This window comes from Euleptes europaea, chromosome 5, assembly GCF_029931775.1.
Source record: "Euleptes europaea isolate rEulEur1 chromosome 5, rEulEur1.hap1, whole genome shotgun sequence".
Classification (NCBI taxonomy): domain Eukaryota; kingdom Metazoa; phylum Chordata; class Lepidosauria; order Squamata; family Sphaerodactylidae; genus Euleptes; species Euleptes europaea.
Genome location: NC_079316.1, coordinates 37,320,032 through 37,334,319, shown reverse-complemented (window position 1 = coordinate 37,334,319; position 14,288 = coordinate 37,320,032). Strand labels below are relative to the sequence as shown.

Below are 14,288 nucleotides of genomic sequence, written 5' to 3'. Positions count from 1 at the left end.
GCTTTTGAAAATGAGTTTAGATGGTTCACACACACATACATATATACCTTTTCACATGTTTCTGTTCCCTCACTGATTTTTTCATTGGTGCTTGGATTAGAGTCGAGACTTGCTAAGGAGCCTCTGGAGTCAGCATGGTTTACTGCAGAAATAGCTACTGATGAAAAGGCTGGAAATAAAAGCCACAACGAACATGCTAAAATGATGTTGATGGATACAGAAACTAAGCATAAGAATGGAAAACCCAAAATGCTGCAGGTACACTTGGTACTGTTATTGAGAACACAACACATTTGAATTAATGAAGACACTGATGACTATGGCTCTCAGTTGACATTATAATGATAAATACAATGATAAATTTTGTTATTGATGGTGTGGGATACACTTAATACATTTTCAGACAGAATTGCCCAAAGGCTACTGACTTATTGTTTTATGTTTTGAAATAGGAATGTAAATTCAACCATATTTCTATCCCATGATTTGGACGGGAGGCAGTTAAAGAACAAAACTGGTGCAGGAAAATGTGATCTATCTGAAACAGCCTTGCAAATTAAACTCTTTTTGTTTTCCTGCGTGTGAATATTCAAATGCCCTAAAATGCCAAACAAAAATAGATTTCCTGCAGAAATGGTGCCAAAACAGGTTCATGTTCAATGGTTTGGTAATGGCTGGTGCTTGACATCAGCAGCAAAGGAATTAATACAAATACACATATGAAAGTGTTACAGTTGTACAGGAAGAATAAGAAAAAAAACTTTGCCCAGGCATTTTCTGAAAATATAAGAAAGTTTGTTTCCCTGGTTTCCATGTAGAATGAGTTAAGGAGACACCTTGTGTGGAGATTAACAAATGGCAAAACCCACAGTGGAGCAACAAAGACACACATCTTTGTATGGATGCTTTCTCACCTGCTATCGAGTTGAGAACATCTTTGGAAAAAGAGGTATCTACCGAGTTTGCATGTTTCATTCCTGCCTGACTCTGCAGCCCTCCAGTGGTGCTCAAATCATCCCTGGATCCCTAAATTTAGATGAAAACGAGGGAAACACATTTAGTGAGTTCTCGTCATTTTAACAATCCAAGGGCTACTTCTTCATTTTATAATTACAGTACATAGCTTAGAGTTTGATTTTCTACAGTCAGCTTAACCATGCAGCTTTTGCTAGTTAGTGCCAAGAAGGACTCACAATCCTCCGTATTCATATCGCTCTTTGTTTAAGTGCTGAAAACATTCATGTAAATTATCTTAGTAATGTTTACTGGACTGACATTATTATTCCCATATTATTCCTGGAGCCTAAAGTTGAGAGATTCTGGCTTGTCTTTGGAGCTCCAATAATTTCATAGCTGAGCTGAGGTTTGAATCAAGGACTTTCTGCCTCACAGATCAGCAAGAGCAGAAGTTTTTTGGTTTCCACTTTTATTCTTATCTGATCTTCTAAGCTCATATTATAATATTTAAAGTCAGTTCCCACACGCTAACTTTAAATAAGCTGACTTAGGGCCAATTCAGATATTCAGCTCTTGATGTGGTACAGTCCTCACACAACTGTACCATCTCATATTTCATGTGTGTGTGTGGAGATTGCTCTGCAAAGAGTGAATGCATACCTGTATCAAATAATGTCATACGAGAAACTTAAACATGTGTAAGTTTTTCATATTAGGCTTGATTTTTGATTTGGAGATGCTTTTGAACATGCAACCTCTACCACTATTGATAAGTAGCGTAAGTTGGATATGTGGGTTGTAGCTGTGTTTAAGCTTTGTGGTAAGGAGAAAAAGAATGAGCTAGAGGAGGCAGAGGAAGCAGTAGGAGGGACAAGAACAGGTGGAGGTAAGACTGGGGAAGAAGTGGGAGCCAGTGGGAATATGGGATTCCCCCACCCCATGAGTTATTTCCAGGTGGTCTACTTGTCTGTTTGAACAGCATAATACTTTGCCTTGGCAATTAGTCCATGCAGTTTGTCAGTTGGATTTTCTCTAGTTAATCCATAGAAACTAAAGGCTTTCCCACATTCTCAGTTTACTGGCTTGTAAGTTCCTTTGCTTTGGTCCCCCCCCCCCCGAGTTCTGCACGTGTTTTGCTCCTTCTAGTGGTCGATTCAATATCAAACAAGTATATATGCAGCGTAGAAACCTGCAGTTTAAATCTGCAGGGCGATGTGCTGGATATAAACATGTTTGAGATCAAATTGACCAATAGAGAGAGCAAAACTCATGCAGAACCGAAACACCCCCCCCCCCCCGCCGAGAAAGAGAAAACGGAGAATGTGAAAAGCCCTGTGGTTAGTGTACTCATATAAAGATCCCCAGGGAAGACAGACAGCAGTGTAACCCTTTCAGATCACTGCTGTCTGTCTTCCCTGGGGATCTTTATATGATTAAACATATTCATATTTTTGAAAATAATAATCATGCATTCATTAGAGACACGTCTTGAGGAAGAAATGTTTGTAGTGTATCCTGTCAAAAATTAAATGGCCACTCAATGCTTGTATGGGCATCCACCTGGTTTACCTGATTGGATGTATTTATATTGAAAAGAAACATGTCCTTCATATAGATCCTAGGCATGTTGTCCAAAAGCATGCCATACAGAGGCATATAGAGGTTTGCTATCTGTGCCTGTTTCTCCTGGAAACAGAAATTCAAAGAGATTAATCATCACTGAGTCTAACTGGGTTAACTAGATTTCAAAAGCTTTATGCAATACATAAATGTGGGAGACAGTTTGCTTACTGGCTCTGCATATCGATCATCAAATGAATGTTTTGCCATGAGGTTTTTGAGTACTGCCAAGGCCATGTGCCTGATATCCTGATCCTCCTGAAGTGCAAACCCAACCTCCCGAAGAAGTAATCCAATTAAGAAATGTTTCCGGCAAAACTCATTCGTCACCGTGTATTCTGGAACATCTTAAAGAAAACAGGCTACATGGTCATTGTACATATAAAATTCATGCCATGAATGCTTGCTCAAGAAACAGAGATGCTATAAAACTTGGATTATTACTTCATTATTATTTCAGTCAAGAAACCAACCTTAAGGTAAGAAGCTAAGTGTACTTCCACAGCTTCTTACTGGACCAGTCTCAAAACAGACTAAACAACCACCACTGAGAAATGTTTCTTTTGTTGTACAGTTCATGAGATGCAGATTAGTAGCTGAATTTTTTACCCAGGCCAGTTACACCACTAAACTAGATAAGATAGAGATCTCTGAATGCCTTCTACCATGCCATTATTCAATTGATTTTGTCACCTAATCTGCCATTTGCCCCAGTAGCTATTAGCTATGTATTCACATGCAAGTGATGATGATGGAAAATAACATAATTCGATTCTTACCTGATGCATGAAACTGCTGTGTTGGTTCTGATGGTGTTATTGGGTCTTAAATTATTTGAGAGAAATATGGGGGGAGGGAGGACAAGAATTATATTTTTAGTAATCATTTTCATAGAGTCATTAATCAGTTTATTTTGATCTCTTTTACAAAACAGCGGTTGTGGATAAGTTTCTTAAGATCAGTTCTTCTGACCGTTTCTTCCTTTTAAAAATGCATACATGAAGTTAATACTGCTCATTCATTCTACCAATCTACAGTATGTTGCATTCCAATGATATGGGCAGGAAATATGAATGTGTAGAATACACCATTATCACAGTGCAAGTTGACTCTTGGGGCTGCTGGACTCACATGAACCAACAGGCATGGAGGGTGGCGGAAGTAAAATCACCTCTTTCCCCTCTTCTATCAGTGGAGCTGTGCAGTTCCTGCAATTGCAGGGTCAACTTTCCTGGGGTTAGAAGGGGTTACTAGGGGAGGGTAATGGGATAATCATCTACACTCCTTATGCTGATGGATTGCTGGATCCCACCCCATGCTCCCAAACCCATGTCAAGCAAAAGCGTTTCATGTTCCATGTTCCTTTCCTTGGTATTGTCAAGATGTATAATGCAAAAGATGAATATTAAACACTATTTCCCTCCCCCCCTCCAAATCTGTCTTGGTATCATTTAATAGAAGAAACTGAAGAATCTATCCACATCTCCTATCACAAAAGTCCAATGCTTATTTGTCCAGGCTTACAAATTCAGCTTGGAACACTGCCAAGTAACCTTATCTCTCTTTTCGTCTGCTAGAAATACTCAAGACAATGACTGCTTGGGAGGCTTTCAGCATTCATTGCTAACTGCAGCTTGCTGTAGTATCTCAAGAATACTGTAATACACGCCAATGTCTTGTGCTTTTTTCTTGCTTTCAAATTATTAATGCTTTGTTTACTGTATGAACTTGCCTCTCCTGTAATTCATGACAGCTCATAAACATGACAAAGTCAATTTTTTTAAAAAAGCCAGTACTGCATTTTATACTTTATTCATGTCTACACGCTGCTCTTTTTGTTAGCTAAGAAATAATAAAGAAAAAAAAAATCCTTACCTGGAATGTTTGCAGATCTCATAGGCAGGCACAGAGGAATGAAGTGTTCGTGGTTACATACTTCTTGAAGAAAGTCAAATTTATACTGGAACAAAATCTGAAACATTACAATATCGATTGATTTGGACTCCCCGCATATAAGCATTAATCTGTCCTCCTTGCATCAGGAAATTGGTAATAACTTAGACTAGGTTTCCTGCTGCCACTTTATTACAGTGACCCAAAGGATGGCTACTTTTTGGAGTACTTCCTGAATTTCACACTTTCTGATTTTCAAAGCAACTAAAAGGCATCCTTTGAAACCATGTTTCTGAGGAACAACGTTTCAGGCAGTGCTTCCAGTTGGCAGCTTCCTTCTGAAATTACAGAACTGTACAAGAAATGAGGGAAATTATACCTGTTCTGAGACATAACCACTAGTATACGGTTTGGCACGTACAGACTGTGGAGGAAGCTTTGCCATCTCTGATGAACTGGCATTTAAACTACCAGCAAGCGGCACAGCAACATGTCAGTTCCCTTTAATCAGTGCTTTCTAATCAGGAGATGTTATTTAGTTAGCTCATATCAATTGAGAACATCTGACCTCAATCTGGAAGTGCCTTAAAGGAACTCAAGCCTTTTTGTGCCTAAAGCCTTAGGAAAACGTGGTCAGACAGGCAAAGGCCCTCACTTGTGGTATGTTCAAATGAATAGATGTCTCCACATTTGGACAGAGTATTTGTCCATGTTTTTCCCACTTGGTTCCACGGGTCCTCACTCATCGCCGCCTGGCCACCAAACAGGCCTGCGAGCGGGCGGCATGCCCTTAAATAGATGTGGGGAGGGGCAAGGGAGCCAGAGTGTCGCCCTGATGTCCCGGTGCCAGCCCCCATGGTATGCTGGGGAAGCTGGGAGAGGTGAGCCAAATCCCGCGTGCAGGGGCGAGAGCGGCGATGGACCACCTCCCTGCAGAAGTCTCCCTTCCCCCGGAGCTGACCCGAGGGACCCCAAACTGCGACTCGGTGAGTCAAGTCGTGTTCATTACCCTAACAGTGCATTCCTGACTTCTGAGGACAAAAGTCCTCAAGAGGCCAAGAAGGGGCTGTGCCGGCGTTGCCCCCCCCCCATGCCAGCATCTGGGCTACTTACGCCACCGTAAGTGGCCCCAACGCCAGCGGGGAGGCCCAGACACTGGTCTCCTGGCGCTGCCATGGCAGCGGCACTCCAGGATGCCGACGGGGCCTTCTGCCAGCGTCCCACTGGTGTAAAGTCCTGCGCCGGCGTTCCAGCATCAATGGAGGCATCCCCTTTCAGCTCGGCACACCGGTGGTGAGAACGGCAGTGCTGTGCCTGCCTTTTAGCAGGTGCAGCCTCACTGTTCTCTATGGGGCGAAAAGCCCCACTTAATATTGTAAAAGCCTTTAAAAGGCTTTTTTCGAGCTTTTGGCGCCCGGGAAACTGGTTAGAAGGTGCCGCAGCACTGCCTCCTCCCTGCCATCCCCAGCTGCCAACAGCTCAGGAATGGACTGTAAGAATAGCAATTTGGAGACAGACAAGAAATGATACTTAACAGGAGGGAAGGTGCTGAGCTCACTGTCCTATCTAATTGTCTTCTTGCTGCCCCCAACAGGGTCTTCTCTCTTCTTTGTACACCAGACATTGCCTACTCCAACAGTTCCCCTTAATATAAGCAAGCAATGGGACAGGCAAGTTTGACACAGACAGGCGTTGCATTACAGAGCATAATGCCTGACAAGCAGGTGCTTCAGTGGAGTTGTGAGAGAAGAAATCTGGGCCTAGTTCTCAATGAATTGGTACATTCTGCATCTTGACTTTGTGTGCGTGTGTGTTAAGTGCCGTCAAGTCGCTTCCGACTCATGGCGACCCTATGAATGAAAGTCCTCCAAAATGTCCTATCTTTGACAGCCTTGCTCAGATCTTGCAAATTGAAGGCTGTGGCTTCCTTTATTGAGTCAATCCATTTCTTGTTGGGTCTTCCTCTTTTTCTGCTGCCCTCATTGAGTCAATCCATTTCTTGTTGGGTATTCCTCTTTTTCTGCTGCCCTCAACTTTTCCTAGCATGACTGTCTTTTTCAGTGACTCTTGTCGTCTCATGATGTAACCAAAATACGACAGCCTCAGTTTAGTCATTTTAGCTTCTAGGGTCAGTTCAGGCTTGATTTGATCTATAACCCACTGATTTGGTTTTTTGGCAGTCCACGGAATCCGTAACACTCTCCTCCAACACCACATTTCAAAGGAATCTATTTTCTTCCTATCAGCTTTCTTCACGGTCCAGCTTTCACACCCATACATAGTAATAGGGAATACGATGGCATGAATTAATCTAGTCTTGGTGGCCTAATCTAATCTTGACTTTACCAGTTCAAAATACAAGTGGGAGCTCATTTGATGAAACACTCCCCATGAAAAAAATTCCTGACATGTTAGGGAAAGGCTAGACTAGAGCCCTCCTTCCTGGCTTCTCATTTTCTAAGTGCAGGCAATTTTTTTTTTTTGGTATGGGGAAGTGTTTCCTCATGTGAGCCCACACCTGCAGTGACAGCCCTGACTCAGCGTTACCATCTCAGTATGAAATGTAAAAAGATATTGAAGACAAAAGAGTGAAGGTTTCCCACACTATAGCAGAGTAAAACATACCGGGTGGGACATAAGAACAGGATTAAGTCCAGTTGAGTGCCTATGCTTACTGAAAAGGACCTAAATAACAGCCCCTGATTAGAAAGCTCAGATTCAAGTGAAGTGGCATGTTTTCTAGATGCCAGCAATGTATGCACAGAAGTTTTGATTAAAAGCTGAAAATATTTGTGGCTTAAGTGAACTTTTAAAGAACATGCTGAGTTGCAAAAACGAATTTAACATGGACTACTGACAGAACCACACATGATGATTCTTCAGATGGTTACACACACAATTAAAATTCCTGAGAGACTGGGATCAGACTGCAGTATGGAAGTAGTGAGGAACAAATGCATAATAGCCAGCTATGTCTTAAATTTATTCCAGGCCAAATGACTAGCTGTTGTTTCTTATTATCCACTAACAGAGACATGCCAGCTAATGAAAATATCATCAGAAACAGACATGGCTTTACATATTTATCTTTTACATGAGTATGTGCACATGTACGTATATATAGAGGGGTGGGGGAGGGGAACTGGCCTATCTGTCTTGGCTCCTCGACGACCAAGCTGACAAGTATTGTAGGAAATAATTATGAAAAAAGGTTCTACTCTGAACTGTCAACCATGTAATCTTTGGGGTTGTAATCTGTCTCAAATATACTGACTAATCTGTGGTTTATTAGCCATTATTGGAAATTCCTCAGAAGGCATTAACTATGACTGAAACATTTGGTAGCAATTTCCTGCTTATACAGAATTCTTTAGAGATTTAACATCTTCATGTACATTTATTATGGGTGGAACCAAACTTTCGGCAGACGCCCAAGTCTTCGGATGAACAGTTTCAAAGTAGTGGTCTGAGTGGGTGATTTACAAGGAGAAATGGGGGTTTGGAAGACATGGTTTTCCAGGCGGTAGGCACTGAGCACTTGCAGTGTTGTGGTGGCAGCATCCGCTACAGAAAACAGAATCAAGGCAGTGGTGGTGGCCACAACAAGGAAGCAGGGCACAGCCTTCTCCCTTCTTCCACTGCGGCCAAGCCTGCCAGGGAGAAGGCAGACAAGTGGCAGCAGCCAGAAGGAGAAAGGAGCTGCTGCTGGGTTTTTTCCTTCCTCACCCCCTTATTGGAGGGAACATAAGCAATCATGGCACTCCCTTCCTCATCAGCTGTTTCACATCAGCTGTTTCACTCTTTCTTCACATCAGTCCTGAAAGGCCTTAGCTTTCTTACCTTGTGGTCGCCTGGTCCAAACATACTTATGTAGCTGTTGATCAACTTGAAGACAAATCCACGATCCATGAATGTGAAACAACGCTAGAAGGCCAAAATGAAACTATTTTAATTGTATACCTAGGTATAGTTTCTAATATAAAATACGCAGTGCAGAGCCAGTGTTAGCATACTGCCAAACAACTTTATGTGTTGGATCTGAGATATCTGTTCTTTTAGTGATGGTGCACTCCTCCAGGTGAAAGAAGCCTTCTTCTATGGTGAGAAGCTGGGTGTCTTACATCAGGGGAAGGCTCCTTCCATGGAAGAACAGCACCATTACTAGCAGAGTGGACCCACGGGATCCAACCCTTTGTGAAGTATATTCTCTCTCTGGGGCCAAATATTCAAGCCTTGCTGTTGGAATCGACAAGCAATGTCAAATTTTATAAAGAGAGCACAGGTACAAGTTTTTAAAATCTGAGAGTAGGCTGTAGGCATCAACTTCAGTTCCCCATCTGCAATGTATAGGTAATGACTAACCTCACAGGGTTGTTGTGAGGCCAAGCTGCTTATGCCCCTCCTCCTTCTAACTTATGGAGCTATGCAAACAGTTTTGTGGCTTTTACAACTCCGTAAGTACGCACAAACATTTTTTCTTGCATTTTAACAGGCATCTATTAGTCTTGCACCAGAAAATCAAGCAGCACAGCTAACTGTTGCCCTGTAAGTCAGTACTGGTTCTCAAATACCAAATGTTGTTAGTTCAGGATTTTTTTTTCTCCCTTAGACTGAATATCCTGTATTCAATGGAGCTTATTCCCATGAAGTACTGAGGGGACATCTTAACTCTAGAATCAGTCTGTTTCAGCCAGGTATGGGCCAGCTTCCATGTGGTCATAATGGCTCTACATTGCAGACATAGTACCACTTACCCTAACATGAAGGCTGAAGCAACATTTTAGTGGCATCAGTGTGGAGGGGCCTGCTCTTGGATATTGTTTGCAATAGCCTTTGGGGCTGTACCAGGCAGATCATCTGACCTTAGAAAGGCTAAATAAGGCCTGTTTGTCATAAAGGCAACTTACCTTAAGAAACTTGCCAACACTGTGGTTTGCATTCTTGGTCTCTTCAACAGCATCTCTGTATTTCCAAACAACATGATCCGATAAGACCATAATGAGTGAATTGAGCTCGTTGTGGAATGATTCTGGAAACCTCTGAGTGCGAAGAACCTTAACAGACAACAGGTGACTTCTTTAGAGCCAGAATGTAATATTGACACTAACTATTCCATCTTAATCCCAAGAAACAAAGCGAAACAACCCATTGTTAAACTATACATAGGAAAGAAGCCCCAATGAATTTGTTAGAATTCCTTTCCTTAGTGGAATTAGTGATATAGACTTTGTTCTCAAGAGTCTTCTGATGGTGTCACATTAGAACAGCTCCTAAGCCTGGACCAATAATAATAATATTAATAAGCTTTTATTTATATCCCACTCTCCCCCGGCAAGCTGGGCTCAGGACGATACATTAAAATAAAGCCAAACATGCAACATGTTAACAGTTTAAATATGCTGAATTTAAAATTGTCATAATTCAGTGGTGTCAATATAATTCCCTACAGGGACAGCTGTTTCTACAGCAGCTACTGTCCAATTTAACACCAATACCTCAGGGGGCAAATGGGTTGACGATGACTAATAATTAAAGTTCAAAGATAACATAAGAGAAAAGGAGAGGGAAGAGGGGTAGGGGAGGCCAGTTGCTAGATGATACTGCTGCTGCCCTCAACCATATGCCTGGTGAAACATCTCTGCCTTACAGGCCCTGCGGAACTCAGCTAGGTCCTGCAGGGCACAGGTCTCATTAGACAGAGAGTTCCACCAGGCTGTGGCCAAGGCTGAGAAGGCCCTGTCCCTGGTCAAGGACCCTGGTCAACTTTCCATATCTCAGACACAACATACACTTCAGAGAATCCCAAATCCCCTTCAATCTACTTGTTATTATAAACAGGGCATCACTAGCTAAAAACAGAGAGCCACCATGGTGTAGTGGTTAGAGTATTGGACTAGGATCTGGTAGATCCAGTTTCAAATCCCCACTCTGCAATGGAAGCTTGCGGGGTGACCTTGGGCCAATCACAAACTCTCATCCTAACCTACCTCTGAGGATTGTTGTGAGGATAAAATGAGGGAGAGGAAAATGTTTTAAGCCACTTTGGATCCCCACTGGGGAGAAAGGTGGGGTAGTGGTCTATTACAGCCCACAAGCCGTACAGAAGCAGAAAAAACACAGTTATTGAATTAATTACCTACATAAAATCTCTACATTCTTCATTCAGCCTAGTATATACAATAGTCAAAGGTTTAGAATCTGAGTAAATTATATACAGGATGTTAACTTGGCCCATATTTTCAGAGCAGAGAACAGAAACGTAGCTACAGATACAGTAGTTCTTTGGTCAACCCCTGCTAATAAAATTCTGAGAGTCTGTTGCTCACAGAAAAGTTTTTTTTAAATCGACCAACGCAGATTAATAAACCCAAGCATCCCTGTAAATACAATCTGTGAAATAACATGTGAACTAATGATTCGATCAAGTTATCAGAGCAAGGACAAAATCTACAATTAGATGGAATGTTTTAATATCTTGGGGTATCAATGCCACTTTGGATGCCCACTGGGGAAAAAAGTGGGGTATCAACGAAGTAATAAAAATAAGTAACAGAGGTAGGCTTTAAACAACCTAAATGGGATTCTGTGATGCAGGACCTCTGTTTTTCCCCTTTCTACTTCTCCCCCCTCCCCAACGCTGGACTAAAGTTAGGGGATCTTCCAGACTGACGTAGGTATAGAAGGAGAAGCTGCCATGCATGCAAAGAAATCCTTCAGCACAAGCACAAGTGGACTTTGGTTCACAACTTGGAAATTTGCAGAAAGCTCTTATAGCTCTATAATAACTTTTGAAAGCTCAAGAGAGAGAGAGCTTACATGACAGTCCAATTCAATGTGTAGAGCTGAAGTAATCATGGTCTTGGTTCCAACAGATAGCCCCAAAATTAGGATCATGTGTATATCCAGGATGTGTCCAATTAGTTCTCAGAATGAAGGAAACAGCAGATGGGGCCCTGTTGTCTCCTGCCAGATGTGGATTTGATTTGGCTGGCCATTTCTCTGCATCACTCCCTGCAGCTTATTTTTCGACTCAGTACAGAGTTCTCATTCAAAGCGTGACCATTTGTGGGAACGATTCCCAATTTTTCACACCAGGGTAGCCAGTGCTATAGCATGTATAAAGCCAGAGGAATCTGAATTTTGCATGCCTCAGTATAATGCATAGGGAAAGATTTTTCTAATGTTGTTAAAGCACACTGAGTAATGCTTCAGAGGGGTAGTCTGTTGCAGCAAAAATAGCCAGGGAATCTTCTGGCACCTTAAAATACTAACATAATTATATTCCATGGGCTCTAGTCCATGAAAGCTGGAAAACAATTGTATTAGTCAAGCTCCACAAGATTCCAATTTATTTTTTCAGTAAAGCTTCTAGCCCAAGTACAGGAAAAGGAAACTTTTAGAGACAGTGGTTCCACAGGGCGTATTTAAGTTATCTGAATGTGGGATCTCTTAGATGCAAAACCCTCCTGCCCAGCTGAGAAACTTTCCTGTACAGCATTATATGGCAAAGGATGTTTTCCTAGCAAGAAACCCACAAATACTAGCCTGGGAGAAGTGAGAGGAACAGCCTCAGTCTCCCCGAGGAACCATGACTTAAATGGCTTTAAGGAACTAAGACTGAAAAGCTTTATATCCAGGTTTCTCAATCTTAGTTCCTTAAAAACAAAGCCAAACAATCCAGTAGAATCTCCAGAAGTCTGAACTCTGAGGTCAAGTAAGCCATGATTAAATGCTGGCATGATTAAATAGTGATGTCTGCTAATTTATATATAAACAGAACACAATCTTACCTGTCCTTTTTTTGTATCAACCAAGTGCTGAGCCATTGATTTTAAGATGATTGCAAAAAAGAACCAGGAATGCTATTAAATGAATGGAGAGAAATTATCATGAAAACATGAATAATTGTTGTTTGGCCCTTTTTGTTATCATTTCCCCTTGCTTTACAGTTTTTATTTTAAATAAAAATTGACCCCAGTTACTCAAAAACAGTACTAGTACAACACCCAGCAGCAGCACACAGCAAAAGATAAAACTGCTGGATGAAAGGATCACGGGACTTCATGTAACATGTAGTTTCGCCCTGGATTTCCAAGAAACTGAATTCCAAGTGGGTTCCAGTTTCTGGTGAGCCTTGACTTGATGTTCTTCTAAAATAGACTCAAACATCATACCTTCCTGCTTTAAAATAGTAACAGCCCTGTCTAGAACTCCAGCTGCTGCTTATGCAGACTGTCCTGTTCATGTAAACTGAGACAATAGCTGTATTCGTATACATACACAAGAGTACTGGTATGCCACTCTGTGCAGTATGGAATGGACAACAGCACAAAATAGGAAAATGGCAATATCACCAATTTGGAAAATGTAGAAAGAGAGGGATTCACCTTTAAAACATGTTTCACTGTTCTCTGATCATTGGACTTCAAAAGGCCAGTCATATTCTTGGCTAGCTCTTCATGCACAGTCCTTTCTTCAAATGACTTGGTTCTGAATACATACTGAAGGGTGGGGGGAAAAGGCATGATTTCACAGTGCTAAATAAAACACTTTGTAGAAGCCAAAAGCTTTTTGACAATTACAACACAGTCAAAACATTCCTCATAAATTAAAACAAAAACTGAAATGTGGAAAGTGTGTGTGTGTGTACACACACACACACACACACACACACACACACTTACAGTGTGATATTAAGAGTTAAGCCCTTCTAAGTTCACTGACTTCAATGGATTTAGAAGAATGTAACTCTGTTTAGGAATACACGGAATAATCACTTCCACCAATATGGAGTGATCTAAATGGTAATTATCTTGTTTTGCTACAAATCCTAGTTCTTAGTGAATCCGGAAATGTATGAAATGCAGAGATTGGCACATTCAGTCTTTTCCTAGATCTTAGCTTCAGAATCGAGCAAACCAACAATTCAGCTCAAGCCGTGCTGAGCAGATTATTCTCAACATACTATTAGCAACAACAAATGAAACAATTACATGTTCTTTGTCATTTACACCTGCATACTCGTACACGGGATGTTTGGATGTGCATTGCTGCAGCTCCAAACACAATCTGGACTAGTTGTGAAGCACCATTAAGCTAAATTCAGCTCGAAACTGTTCCCTAACAAGCCTTTCATCATTCACTCTCCTTAGACAGCAACTAGGTGTTACATTAGATGCAATGCTGCAGCTGGGAAGAGCATCTCCAGTCTTCCTTCTTCTCTGTCCCTCAAAACGTCTAAGGTTACTCAATAAATGATGTGACATCATCTCACAGAATGATGATGTCACACTGTATGTTTACTATTCCCAAACAGTATAAAGGAACTAGAGGCGTCTCATTTCTATGAGAATATTTAGTTTCCAGCTGAAGGGTACACATGAAATTCTTCAGAAATAATAAACTGTGTCTGCTTGTAGTTTCCAGTGCCATCCTAAGAAGAGTTACACCCTTCCAAACTTATTCACTTCAATGGATTTAGGAGGGTGCAACCATGCTTAGGATGACACTGGTGGTTTCTTACACTCATTCTGGAATGGCCCTTTGCCATACATTTCTTAAATTCAAATTGACACAGCTGTGAAACTGTCTCACTTCAAAAGAAATAATCAGAATTAGTAATATTTCATGATTGCTGTATGAATTACATCATCCGTAAAATATTCTGAACAGGATTAGAATAATATTAATTTTGTCGAAGGCTTTCACGGTCAGAGTTCATTGGTTCTTGTAGGTTATCCGGGCTGTGTAACCGTGGTCTTGGTATTTTCTTTCCTGACATTTTGCCAGCAGCTGTGGCAGGCATCTTCAGAGGAGTA

The 14,288-nt window shown here is 41.4% G+C and overlaps 1 protein-coding gene across 1 annotated transcript in view; it reads right to left on the bottom strand.

Annotated features, from left to right (window-relative positions):
- Positions 1-14,288, bottom strand: part of DOCK10 (dedicator of cytokinesis 10) — a 168,901-nt gene that overhangs the window by 38,661 nt on the left and 115,952 nt on the right. The window contains exons 26-35 of the mRNA XM_056849317.1: positions 12,858-12,971; positions 12,261-12,332; positions 9,378-9,524; positions 8,311-8,394; positions 4,453-4,549; positions 3,357-3,401; positions 2,749-2,924; positions 2,527-2,643; positions 915-1,026; positions 48-169 (exon numbers count right to left, since the gene is read on the bottom strand). Of these exons, the coding sequence (XP_056705295.1) occupies positions 48-169; positions 915-1,026; positions 2,527-2,643; positions 2,749-2,924; positions 3,357-3,401; positions 4,453-4,549; positions 8,311-8,394; positions 9,378-9,524; positions 12,261-12,332; positions 12,858-12,971 (1,086 nt within the window). The remainder of the gene's footprint in view (positions 1-47; positions 170-914; positions 1,027-2,526; positions 2,644-2,748; positions 2,925-3,356; positions 3,402-4,452; positions 4,550-8,310; positions 8,395-9,377; positions 9,525-12,260; positions 12,333-12,857; positions 12,972-14,288) is intronic.